Genomic DNA, 13,283 nt, shown 5'->3' on the forward strand with positions numbered 1-13,283 from the left:
TTTCCATTGTTAGTGCTATTTGCTCCCAAGTATGTACCCACTTGGGTTTACAGAATGGGTGCCAAAGAGAAGTGTACTCGCGGATGGCAGGGAATTAGGTGGTGTGATGAAATGGACAAAATTCACAGTCGTAAGATGGGTTCAGTATGGGTAATTGGAGATCGCTGGGAGAGGCCCTCTTCCTGCAGTGGACGTGTAGATAGGCTGACGATCATGATGTAACCACTAGCTCACCTAGTTGCATTAGCACAGTTGACGTTGTTGCATGTGTATGTAATTGTTATCGCCGAAGCCTTAAAAAAAGTGCACCTCTCTGGCACCAACATGTCGCAAGGTTAACAAAAATTTGTAATAAGGTCTGTAATAAAGTCATGACAGGTTTGTACACCAAATGCGTAAGTGTATGGAGTGGTGGGTAAATATAGGAGCATCAGGCTTACATGACTCTTCTATGTAACTAAGCCATTAGGTGATTTCTGCTAAGTTTTGAATAGAAGTAGCATTTTGAAGCTAGTTGCCTATTTAATTCACAAGAAAGCCAAGGTGTATGACATCTGCAGCAGTGTCACTAAAAGAAATGTGGATTTTGTTGCAACGGAATGGTGGTTGCTATCTGTCATCGCAACATAACTCAAGGGCTGCCTGAAAAGTTGCCGACTATGCTTTCAGAAGAGAAGCGTTGCCTGGTGTTTTTGTTGTCCTAATCCCCTTTCAAGCAACAGTTCCCTCATGTCTCCACACATCAACTCCCGTGGTCCTTCCACTTCTCAATACAGTCCTCAAACCCCTCCTCGAGAAGTGCTGCTAGGGCAGCCATTACAGTGCACTTGACGTCCTCTCAGGTTTGGAAGTGTTTGCTTCGCATGTCTTTCGATTTTTAGAAACAAACAAAAGTCGCGTGGGGCCATGTACGGTAAGTAAGAAGCCTTACAGACTGCCGAAATATTATGCTGAGCCAGCCAAAGAAGATGGAATCATGTGAGCTGCACAAACATGGGCACAATATTCCATGCAGTTTCCAGGACGGCCATTATGTAAGTGTGCACCAAGTGGACTGTCCGTTTTAGTGCGCACTGAATGGCTAGAGCTTGAGAGCCGACAGTGATGATTGGTGCCTGCCCTACCAGCTCCAAGCTCCATTCAATCAATCAGTGCACGTTTAAAGTACTTAGACAGGTAGAAGTAAGGTCAGCACTGTGTCTGTGTCATCTCTACTTCGTCCTGTCTAAAGCACTGTTCAATTCCCTTCACATGATTGGTATTTGTAAAGGTAAAGCCAAGACTACCAACGTCAGGAGTGAAGGAGTGAGTATTAATTTATTCAAACTAATCACTTTCCTCTTCGCTCTCGTCGCTTTCTTCCTCGGCTTCCTGCAGCCACTGTACGAATTTGGCACCCTAGGTTGGAAAGAGGGTAAACACACACAAAAGTTAAACCTGGCTGCACTGCCAATACGACAGAGGGGGCAGCGTACAGTATGCTCCAATATTAAAGAGAACACCAGATTTAACATTTCAGGAATGATTACAATTCACTTTTGATGTGAATGCACCAGCACCACGCGAAGCACTTTTGAACTTATGAAGTTGACAATACGTTCGCTAAGTTGTGTCGGTTTGCATGCTAATTAGGAGTTCCATTTAAATATGGACCGTACATGTATGTGCACATTATGTACATATATATGACACAAAATGCCACACTAGTACATGTGATTTAATGATCTGTACGGTGTTAGCTGCTGTTTGTCTGTACAAGGTGCACAAAAATGTCACATGTGCACTGCATAGTGTCCATGCATGAACGTTTTGCATAGCAGATGCATATTATTACACAAAGTAGATTGTCATGTAGTTGATGCCCAGGCAGCAGTACAAGGGAGTTAAAGAAGGTTTAAGGACGGACTCTGCGGAATATAAATGGTCCGGATACACTAATTGACCATGCTTTGTCGAATCTCATGGTTACTCCTGGATCTGGTGTCATTGAAGTTTCACTAACTGATCATTATCCAATATTCATCGTATAAATTCCAATATCAATATTCCAGATATGCATGTTAAAAGAAAAAATCTCGACAAAACTTCATTTGTTAGGAAAATCGCCGAAGTTAATTGGTACCCCGTTACGTCGCAAAATAATCCAGAAATCGCCTTCGAATTGCTTTGCAATATAATTTCTAACGCTACTTCCGAATCAACCACAATAACCACGAGTAAGAAAAGGTTCGCTTTTCCTCGTTGTCCGTGGATGACTGATAATCTTCTCAAATGCGTGCGCAGAAAAGATAATCTTTATAAAAAAACAAAAAAGAAGCCATTTAATTTGACCCTGCTCACTCGTTACAAGTGCTACTCGAATATTTTGAGCAGGCTTCTTAAAAATGCTAAAAAAGAGTATTATGAAAAGGAAATTGACCGTGCTAGCAACGATTCTAAGAAACAGTAGAAAATTATCAATGAATTTTTAAATAGAACATCGCCAAATCCTGCCATAACTGCTATTTAAGTTGGGGAACAAACCCTTAATAACCCTTCAGCCATTGCTAACGCCTTTGTCGATTCTTTTTGCCCCAACCAGCCACGTCTCTCAGTTCACATCGACAAGGCTTATCATCGTTTGCCACACAGTTTTTTTTCTCGCTCCAGTTTCCCCAGAAGAAGTGCGCATGACCATTCTGCGCTTAAAGAACACTGGAGCTGGTTTAGATAACTTCAACTCATCTCATGTAAAGCTTATAGCTCATCTTATCAGTGACACACTCTCACACATAATAAATCTAATATTCAAAACTGGCGTCTTTCCTAGCTGCTTAAAAATCGCCAAAGTTATTCCTGTTTTCAAAAAGGGTAGCAAGAACTCGTTATTAAACTACCGCCCTATATCTATTTTATCATTTTTCAGCAAGATAATTGAAAAGTTATTCGTAGTACGTTTAACTAGCTATTTCACAAAGTTCAGTATTTTGTCCTCTAATCAATTTGGCTTTCAATCTGGTTATTCAACTGAATTAGCGCTCATTACTTTAACTGATCATCTTAAAACAGCCATTGACACAGGTAAATTGGCTGGTACCTAGTTTATTGATTTTTCTAAAGCATTCGAATCATTAAATCATGACATACTTTTTGCTAAACTAAACGCTGTTGGCGTGTGTGGTCCAGCACTTTCCCTAATTCGCAGTTATTTACATGATCGAAAACATATCGTCTCTATTTCTGATACACATTCGCATGCCAAACTAACTAACATAGGGGTTCCACAAGGCTCAATACTAGGACCAATTTTATTCCTCGTGTACATCAATGACCTTCCAGAAAACATTACACATTCCAGTTGTATTTTATACGCTGACGACACAACAATTTATTCTTCTAACACTTCCTTGGAATCGCTAATATCTCACCTTTATGCCGAGGTGGTTAAAATCGTTATTTGGTGCCGAGATAATATGCTTAGTATTAATGCTACTAAATTGAAATTTGTAATTTTTTCATCCGCGCAAAAAAGTGTACAGGAGAAGCCATGCATTAACATTGGTCCGACTTCGCTTCAGGCTGTTGACCATGCAACATTTCTTGGCGTTGAACTGGACAATCATTTGAAATTTACAAATCACATATCCTTATTAATGCGTAAAGCAGCTTATGGCATCAGAATACTAATCAAAGTCCGCCCCTATTTTCCTATACGTATATTAATTTCACTCTACTACACATTTATTCACAGCCACATCTCTTACTGCATTTCTTCTTGGGGTAATACTTACACAACTCACTTGGTACCTCTGCAACACACACAAAACCAAGCTTTGAGAATAATAAGTTACAGCCATTTTTCATGTAGTGCTCTGCCATTACTCCGCACATATAATATTTTGTCCGTAGTGGATTTAAATAAATGTTGTCTTAGTGTCCTGACGTATAAATTTTGTCGAGGAGAATTACCAATTTCATTGATATCAAAAGACCAAACCCCCCATTTCACTGGCACTCGATTTTCACACCATAATAACTACCTCCTACCGAAACCAAGGACTAAATACGGCAAACTTACTGCGAACTTTTTGGCAACATCAATATGGAATTCACTACCACCCTCCATTAAATCATCTCCTTCCATTCATTTATTTAAGAGGAAAATTCGTCACCACTTCTTGGGGAAGTGATTGTGTTGTATACTTTTTACGCTTCTGTATGTTGAATAATACTCCTTGGATCTGCTTTTCGTGTTTATACTTTGTTGTTATTACTATGACTCGACATTGTTTGTTAATACTTTCTGTTCCTAGGATTGCTACTGCTGTTGTTAACCGCATTAAGTAAACTTTTTCTATGTATTTTTTGTTGGAGGTCCCTCCTCAGTCTTTGACTATGGGACCTCCTAGAGTTACTTCTGTAAAACATTTCAAACGCTCAATAAACTGAAACTGAAACTGAAAAAAAAAGGAAAGAAGATTATGGAGATGTATAAATATTAATGTAACGAAAAATGTGACGCATAAATGTAATTTAACGAAAAATGTATGGCACGCCTGATTGAGAAGAAACAAATCGTAGAATCATGACAACGGTGCACCGCTGTAACTTAATCACATCACATGGAACCACTATTACTTCTACATCATATATCCGAGGCATACGTGATGTTCAAGTAATCTAATTCTTTATCGGTGCTTTCCGTGCCGTTTCTTGTCTCTGTCTCCATTTAGCCTCGCACTTTAAGCACATTTAGATTGACTCACCCAACTATCCCAAACTTCTACCTTGCAGACTGAGCATTCCACTTTCACATTGGATGACTATGTACAAGCTGTACAAAACCACTACATACCAAGTTATTCGAAAAGACCTCACGTGATCTTTAGTTGCCCCCATAAGGTTAAAGAAGCCAACACAATTGGAAATGCCCAAAACCCACGACAAAGTAATGCATGAACATACTGCCTTCCTGACCAGCCCAGCTGGACCAGGGGTGCTAGGACTGTGCTCCTGGAACCAATGGACGATGGCCTCCTCAGACAGCAGCTCCTGGTCGTACATCCACTTGAGGATGCCTCCGACAGCGGCAGAGTACTGTTCATGCAATGCAACAAACTCCTGCAAAGTCAAGAAGAAGAAGAAGAAAAAAAAAAGTCACAGACCTGCGCAACACACGTAGCACAGTCACAGTGTAAGCTAAAGAAGCAACTCGATGGGAGCGTTCTTTTTGGCACAACGCACTACAGGGTCTTTGCGGCGAAGTCTCATCGCTTTTTTTTTTTCGCAATAAGGATCTGAACAATCCCGACCAGCGTCGACGGCAAGCTGTGACTTGAGCTGCGGCTTGTCCTGCTCTCTGCACAGCGGTCTGCTGAGCCCGATGCTGCGTGGTTGCAGCTGCGCGCGTAGCACTACGATTCACTTCAGCAGCGGTTTGTACTTTACGAGGAGGCACCTTAACGTGTACCAAAGAGTAAACCCAAGTATAGAGATTATGTGGCGCACATGTCACATCCCTTGACACGTGGCACGGTATGTTGCTGTTGTCGATGATGATTATGACTTGTTTGGCAACCCCTTCGAAACAGGATGGTGACAAATGGTCACCTAGCCTACTTGAGTTTACCAGGTCCAGCTAAATGCAGCGTGCAACTGCTATATGGAACTGTTACATGTTGGAACACCTGGAGGAATATAACGGAACTGCAATGCAAAGTTTGTCAAATAGACGCTATGCGGCCTGCACGTCAAATGGCACGATGCAAGGGTAGTGATGATGATGACTTAATTGCATTTCCTTTGAAACTGGACGGTGAAAAACAGTCACTTAACCTGCTTGAATTAATCAGGTACGCCATACGTGCTTTTCATTTCATTAAGACTTATACATCTCTATAATCTTCTTTTTCCTCCTTAAAGCTTCTTTAACTGCGTTGTACTGCTACCTATGCATCTGCTACATGACGTTCTACCTGGTGTAATAATATGCGACTGCAATGCAATATGTGCATGTATCGATGCTACGCGGCGTGCACATCACATCGCGTGTCTCTTCGAGCGCTAGGTCGCGTTTATAGTGCATTCTTCCACTGCATGTTAGCAAGTGCTGGCGTGGTGCAGTGGTAGAGTAGCTGATTACCACACAGCGAGCCTGCGTTCGATCCCGGCGGCAACTGGGCATTCTTTATCTCATTTCCGGTGATAACTGCTATGGACACCGAACACTGGTGGCGGACACAATCACAACCCGAAACGGCTGATGGAATGAGCCCATAACAGCTTACGCTGTAAAAAGCAGAAACAATGCTCTGAACAGTTCTGCACACAAGGCCTAAGAAGCAGTGGATACCATGGCTGGTGTTCTGCACAGGAATTTTAAGTACTGACAAAGTCAGCCTTAAAGTGAATTCTAGTCACTGATCTGAAGCAGCAGGTTTTCTACTCCACAATGGCAAGTTTCTTATTCGCTGGTCAGCTCACAGTGGGTCTGCATATTCCACTGGTCATTTCAAATTATAAATTTGAAGTGCTAGAGCATGTCGGGTCACTTCTGCCGGCATTTTGTATTGACTTCTGCCGAGATCCAGTAAGTAGTAGTTTTTACTTCTCAAAAATTTCGAAATCTGAGTAGCATCCATAATCTTGTTCAAGGATTCTGTCAGCTCTTTGAAAATTACGCAGTGGTGAAACCGCCATTTTACCTTTTGACGCACATCCTAGCACAGGCAAAAGGCTGATGTGGTGCAGTGAAAAGCACTTTCGGCGCAGTGGTGGGTGTACATTTTTGTGTACACCAGATAGCCTCAATTTCAAATGAAATAGTCAATAACTATATTGGAGCTGGCTGTAGGCTCATCAACACCGCATTTGAAATAAACGTTACCATACTAGTTCCTATAATATGTAATTCAGTTATCATGCGAAAGCGGTCCAAATTACAGCCATGGAATGTGATCTTCCAATCGTGGAGGGTTGGAAGAAAAGTCCCCTTAATATGCAAATTATGTCTCAGTGCTTAAGTATGTGTGTTACAACGTAAGTATAAAGTAGCACTATGTCAACTACGCTAAACGATGTGCGACTGGATATTATCCGATGCTTCTTTTTGATCTGGCAGCCTCCTTGAGCGAGCTCCGTGCCACATAGTACGAAGAGTATATAACTGCGGCACAAGCGGAATGAATAGCAAAAGCGCAGTGCCAGTACATAGAAACCGTTGTCGGGTGAAGCGAAATGCAGCAAAAGAGCGAAAACTGGCAAAAACAGCAAATGGCGTGTACGAACAGAAGGCCCACAAACAATTGCCATTCAATAAACAGATGACTGTGTTGATGTGCGGGTACCATCGTCGAGCCTATACGCCTGATGGCTCTAGTCCAGTCTCTTCTTCTTTCACTGTGGGGCTCCATGAGTACTGTCCACTACATGGCTTCCCTCCTAGCGATGAAGGCACCCTAGCTGAGCGGTTTAAGTAGTGGATATGGCACTGCCAGAGTCCAGATGTTCTGGCTTCAAGCGATTGATGGAAATTGTCTGTTTGCGTCTGTTGACAAGAAGTGGGGAAAACTTGGTGTCACACTTCAGGACATTGAAGGGGCCATTGTAAGGAGCTCAAAAAGGAGTGCAAGTAGCGTCGTGACGGATAAATATGTGACTGCTATGAAGTAAAGGTGGGCTCATGTAAACATTTCTGCGGTCGTTACGAAGTGGCAGTGGTATAACAGTGGCCATTGCAATGCGAAGGCAGTGGGCGTAGGATTGTAGGCCAGTATATGAAGGTTCCGTGGCGAAAAACTCACCGGGTACGCAAAGTGTCGTGCCAAAAAGTTCTGCTGAGCAACACTGTGCATCTCCTTACAGAGCTGTGCGAAGACCTAGTAGAACCAAAGGCAGGTGCTCTGTCCATGGAATCATGGAGTTATGGGCACGAAGTGCTGCTTTTAGTTGATGATGGAAGCGTTCTACCATTCCATTGGAACTTCAGTGATAAGCTGTCATTCGTCTGTGCATTACACCCAGAAGATGGGAGACAGCTTGAAAGAGGGACGAGTCAAATTGCCTTCCTCTGCTGTTGTTATGGTGTGTGGCATGCCGTAACGAGAAATCCTGTGGATATCAGTGTGATGTTGCAGCCAGGCAGTAAGATATCTTTGAAGTGCAGACAATCGTTGTCAGTCCAGAGTGTTTGAAGTTCACGGTCTGTGCTTTGAGCGGTAGCGAGGCGGACAAAGTCAATTCCGGAATGATTCACTTGGCTTGCATTATATGAATCCGTGACAGAGCCTCAGCGACGAGATTATTGGCACCACTGATATGCCGAATATCAGTAGTGAATTCGGAGATATATGCAAGCTGAGGAATTTCGCGGGGAGCGTGCGAGGAACTGTTGGAGGTAATAGCATAAATGAGCGGTTTGTGGTCGGTGAGACTAAAGAACTGACGCCCTTTGAGGTAGTGATGGAAGTGGCGGACTCTGAGGTAGAGTCCTAGCAATTTGCGATTGAAAGTGCTGCAGTGGGTTTCTTGCAGTGTCAGCTTCCTTGAAAAGAAAGATATAGGCTTGCCAACCAGTTGTTGAAACACGGCGCCAACAGCTATGTCAGAGGCATCTACCATAACAGACATTGGAGCATCTGGTTGCAGGTGCGCCAATAGAGTAGCGACAGCAAGGGCGTTCTTGGCAGATATAAAAGCAGATTCAGCAGCATTAATCCACGACATAGGCGTGCTAGCTCGTGGTGTGCCAGAGAGTAGAATCTGCAGCAGCTGCAAAATTGAAGCACAAGGAATGAAATGGCGATAGTAATTGATGAGGCCCAGAAATGCCCGTAATTGCTTGATGGAAGACGGATGTGGGAAATCTTTAATTGCTTGCACAAGGGATGGGACGAGTTGGATTCCATGCTTGTCTACCCGATGGCCCAGGAAATCGAGAGAAGCAACGCCAAACTCACTCTTTGAGACGTTAACAACCAGGATATATTGACGGAGGCGTTCAAACACCTTACGTAGGTCAGATTCGTGTTCCATAGCAGAGCGAGTGAATACAAGAATGTCGTCTAAACAGACGAAGCAACAGATCGGGCCACGGAGTACTCGATCGACGAATCGCTGAAATGTATGAGCGGCATTACGGAGGTCGAATGGCATGCGCATGTATTCAAACATGCCAAAAGGGGTAATGATTGCGGTTTTAGGAATGTCGGAAGGCTCGACAAGAATCTGATGGCAGGCTTTTACTAGATCCACCTTGCTAAATATGCAGCACCCATGAAGCGGTGCGGTGAAATCGTGGATGCGAGGTATAGAGTACCTATCGGGAATTGTCACTTTATTTAAGGCGCACTAATCGCTGCACTGTTGCCAATCACCCGTCTTCTTGGGCACCAGGTGTAAAGCAGATGGCCAAAGGCTAGTGGGCGGACGAACAAAGCCTTACGCGAGCATGTGTTTGCATTCTTGCTTTGCAATTTTCAGACGCTCTGGTGCTAAGCAGCGAGGTCGGGCGTATACTGGTGGTCTTTTATTCACAATGTGGTGCGTGACGTTGTGCACTATTGGACGATCTGGCAAGGGTGGTTCGAACAGCTCTGGAAATTCCAGCAGAATGGTGGACCGCGGTTTCGGTACCTGGGTGTGGGCTTGTACGAGACGCAAAGGTGGTGCAGACGTGGTGATACCTTGTACGGATAGATTTGTTGAGAAGTCAAGAAGGCGGCAGTTGCGAAGGTCGATGACAAGGTTAAACTTCCACAGACAATCAGCGCTGACGATTGGCCCTCGGACATAAGCGACGGTGAATCGCCATCGAAAAGGGCGTTGGAGACCAAGGTCAAGAGTGACAGATTTCTGGCCGTACGTTTTAATGTTCGAACCGTTGACGGCAGTGAGAAAAGATGTGCCATGGCGATGTCTTCCGCGGTCTCGAAAAGTAGGGGGAATTACATAAATTTCCGCACCAGTGTTTGCAAGCTAGCGAACTTTCATGACACAGTTGTTGATGTAGAAGACACGGCCTGATGTAGAGCCAGCAGCACTAGCCGTCATCAGTGACTGGCCCGACCGTTTCTTGGAAAGTTGCAAGACGGACGACACTGCCATGCGCGAGTGCCATATCTGGCGTGATACCAACAAATAAAGGGAAACGGAGGGCCCTAACGCGTAAGGCAGCGAACTGGTTAGTTAGCTCCTCTACTTGCGCAGCAAGGTGTGTTCTTGAACTGACCGGTTCATCAAAGTGCTGCTGCAACTGGTGTTGTGTCACAACGGGTGCATTACAACGGTCAAAAGTAGATATCACAGGATGGAAAGAATCCATAATCTAGTCTGCCATCGTTGCTAAGGCCTTGACAGATGTTGTAGTAGGTGAGGCACATAAAATCATGCGCACCTGGTTCGGTAGACGCTATAAGAAGAGCCTCCCAAAGGATTTTCGAGTCTGTTGATGGTGGGCTGGTTCCCAGGAGTTGTGTCATGCGGTGAAGCAGCTCAGTTGGTTTTCTGTCATGAAGTTTCTCCGATGAGAGGAGCTGTTGAATCCGTTGCGACTCAGACTTGGTGGTGCGCCGTTGTAACTCCCGCTTAAGGGTATCATACTGATCATCGGGTGGAGGAGCTAGTAAAATGTTGCGGACCAAAGCTGCAGTGGTCGGATTAAGCGCATTCATGACGTTGTCGTACTTGGCTACCTGAGATGCGACTCGGTGAGAGCGAAACCGCGCCTCGATGTGTACGAACCAGAGTTTACAGTTCGAGGGCCAGAAATCAGGAAGTTTCAGTGCGGCGACGGAAGACATTTTATTTTAATCGAGACGTCGTTGTTCGGTGGCTGGTTCCGTGACGTCGAGAAGAAACTTGGTAGACGTATACATTTGTGAGGTGATATCAACTCCAGGTGGTCACCAACTTGCAGGAACAGAAGGTCCACATAGAACTGCCATTTATTAAACAGATGACTGCGTTGATGTTGCGGCTACCATTGTCGAGCCTATATGCCTGATGGCGCTAGTGTAGTCTCTTCCTTCTTCCACCACGGGGCTCCACGAGTACTGTCCACTACAGGAGGAATGGCATCAGCTATATCCGTCGGATATGGCAGCTCCATTGATTTCTATGATGATGACAGTTCGCTTTAGGTTTTGGTTTCAATTTTACCAGTGAGGCAGCATCAACGTTATGAGGTCTTTGTTCTTGTGGTTCCTTTGGCACAGCCTCGTCACATTTTTCCACTAAAACGCTAGTTTTGAGCAGGGTGGCACAGAGGAATGCTTTCGGTCCAATTGGCACAGATGTTAACCCACTGGCTACCTGTAAGACTCGTTGCACCACAGGCAAGGCCTGCACCTCTAACAGCACGAAATCGTCGCTAATGCCGTTATGACAATCAACTCTGCCAAGCAGAGCTGAGTGAACTGCATGCTGTAAAACTGAAATTACTGCTATATAGAAGGCGACGAATGCCTGCTACGTAGCAGGATGTAGTGCTATGTAGTCAGGTACCGTGCTAGCAGAGCATGTCTATCCCGGTAAGCATGTTGCATACAGAGTGTAGACAGCATGTGGTGATGACAAATGATGCTTGAAACATGACGCAGTTCATGATGAATGCAACTGAAGCCACAAGTGCCCAAATAGCACCGGGTAGCCAAACAGTGGCTCACGAGCTGTGTGTTTGCAGGTTTACAAGCGGTCAGCATCTGGTCACTTATTACTCATTAACGGCACAGTGAGCAGTCATCGAATCGAATCATGCTGCTGATGGTTTGCCCCATAATAACAGGACGTCTTCTTAAACAACGAAACAATGAAACACGCTAGTAACTACAACACTAAAAAATTCAGAATACTGTATAGTTATGATGATTAGTAGATGGCTAAATAGGAGTACATAGTGCTATGATGGGATACAGGTAAGATCAGTAGGACTATATGCTGACTAACAAATGTTTGCTTATTAAGCAGAAAAGGCATATGATATTATATATAACACTGTAGGCTGGCAAACTCATTCACCAGCCGACTCACTCAGACTCGGACCGACCCACGAGTCTGAGTTCGAGTGAGCTCGGCCGTGTGGAATTTTGGTGAGTTTGAGTCCGAAGGAGCCCGGCTGAGTAGAATTTTAGCAAGTCTGATATCACGGCCATCATTTGCATTGCTGGCTGGCTCCATGTCGCACTTCAATACTAAATGCGTGGGAAATCAGCTAACGTGATGCCACGCCACCTCGGCATGCCCGCTCTTTACGCATGCGGCACATTACCTCTAAAGCAGGGTACGCAGCTGAGTATGCGCTCGGTCGTGCTTATAGCCATGCGCAGCCACGGCCAAGACACGCGCCAGAAATCACAAAACACCGACTTACCGCCCCCCCACCTGCCCCTCGCGCATGCTTGATGGTGTTAACGCGAGCGAGCTGCTCTCCTCCTCTTTTCCTTTGCTTGCATGGGAAGGTGGCACTCGTGAAGCCACCATCTTTCTTGTCTCACCCTCGCACACTTTCACTCGCGCCTAAAGCACAAAATGCGTGGGCCGCGATAGGATCTTATCGCACTTGGACTTTAATGGAACATGATGCGGCTCCACTTCAGCTGTCACTTGTGTTCAATAATTGGACGATCTTTGTCCGCAGAAGTTTCCATTTATTGTCTTGGCATTCCTTTGTGGCGGAAGCAAAATTTTGTTATACAGTAGAATCTCGATAAACGGAAATCGGTTAAACGGAATCAACGCTTAAACGGAACAAACGCCTCGCAGTTGGTTGGTTTTGTATTAAGGCAATGTAAAAAAAATCCCGTTAATCGGAACTCGAATTTTCTGACCACCGTATAAACGGAACCGAAAATAGACTCGAAACCGCAACTTCACGTTCACGCAGAGCCCCATCGCGGTACGCATCACTGTCTGTATGTTCAAATTCACAGTGATGTAGCAACATGTCCGGAAAATACCGTGCAGAGCATTGTAGCTGATGTCTGTCCCCCCGATGAAAGCGAAGACGAGGATGAAGAAGTCGAACACGAGACTGCCGACTCTGATCCTGTGGTGACACCTGCGCAGGCGGAATCGGCAGTCCAAATGCTGAAGAGTTTCTTCCAACGAGAAGAAGGTTCTGAGCTGTTTTTGAGCAGCCTGTCTAGTATGAGTGGTGCCATTCAAAGAAAACGGTTGCGAGAGCTCAAACAAGCAAACATAAAGTCCTTTTTCACAAGCCAATAAATCGCAGTTCCCGCTGATTTCCACGGAATAAGTGGACTATTGAGATTTTTTTAAAAATTTTAGTAGTGCTCTGAAAAAAAAGT

The 13,283-nt window shown here is 44.6% G+C and overlaps 1 protein-coding gene across 3 annotated transcripts in view; it reads right to left on the bottom strand.

Annotated features, from left to right (window-relative positions):
* Positions 1-1,298: 1,298 nt before the first annotated feature.
* The window catches only part of eIF2Bepsilon (eukaryotic translation initiation factor 2B subunit epsilon), a 65,530-nt gene continuing 53,545 nt past the window's right edge, over positions 1,299-13,283 (bottom strand). The window contains exons 15-18 of one of the 3 annotated variants that reach the window (XM_065433062.2): positions 12,933-13,033; positions 4,945-5,100; positions 3,771-3,788; positions 1,299-1,398 (exon numbers count right to left, since the gene is read on the bottom strand). In XM_065433062.2, the coding sequence (XP_065289134.1) occupies positions 3,776-3,788; positions 4,945-5,100; positions 12,933-13,033 (270 nt within the window). In that variant the 3' untranslated portion in view covers positions 1,299-1,398; positions 3,771-3,775. The remainder of the gene's footprint in view (positions 1,399-3,770; positions 3,789-4,944; positions 5,101-12,932; positions 13,034-13,283) is intronic. The other 2 variants (XM_065433063.2, XM_065433064.2) reach the window with 2 other exon arrangements.

This window comes from Dermacentor albipictus, chromosome 1 (genome assembly GCF_038994185.2).
Source record: "Dermacentor albipictus isolate Rhodes 1998 colony chromosome 1, USDA_Dalb.pri_finalv2, whole genome shotgun sequence".
In the NCBI taxonomy this organism is placed as follows: Eukaryota; Metazoa; Arthropoda; class Arachnida; order Ixodida; family Ixodidae; genus Dermacentor; species Dermacentor albipictus.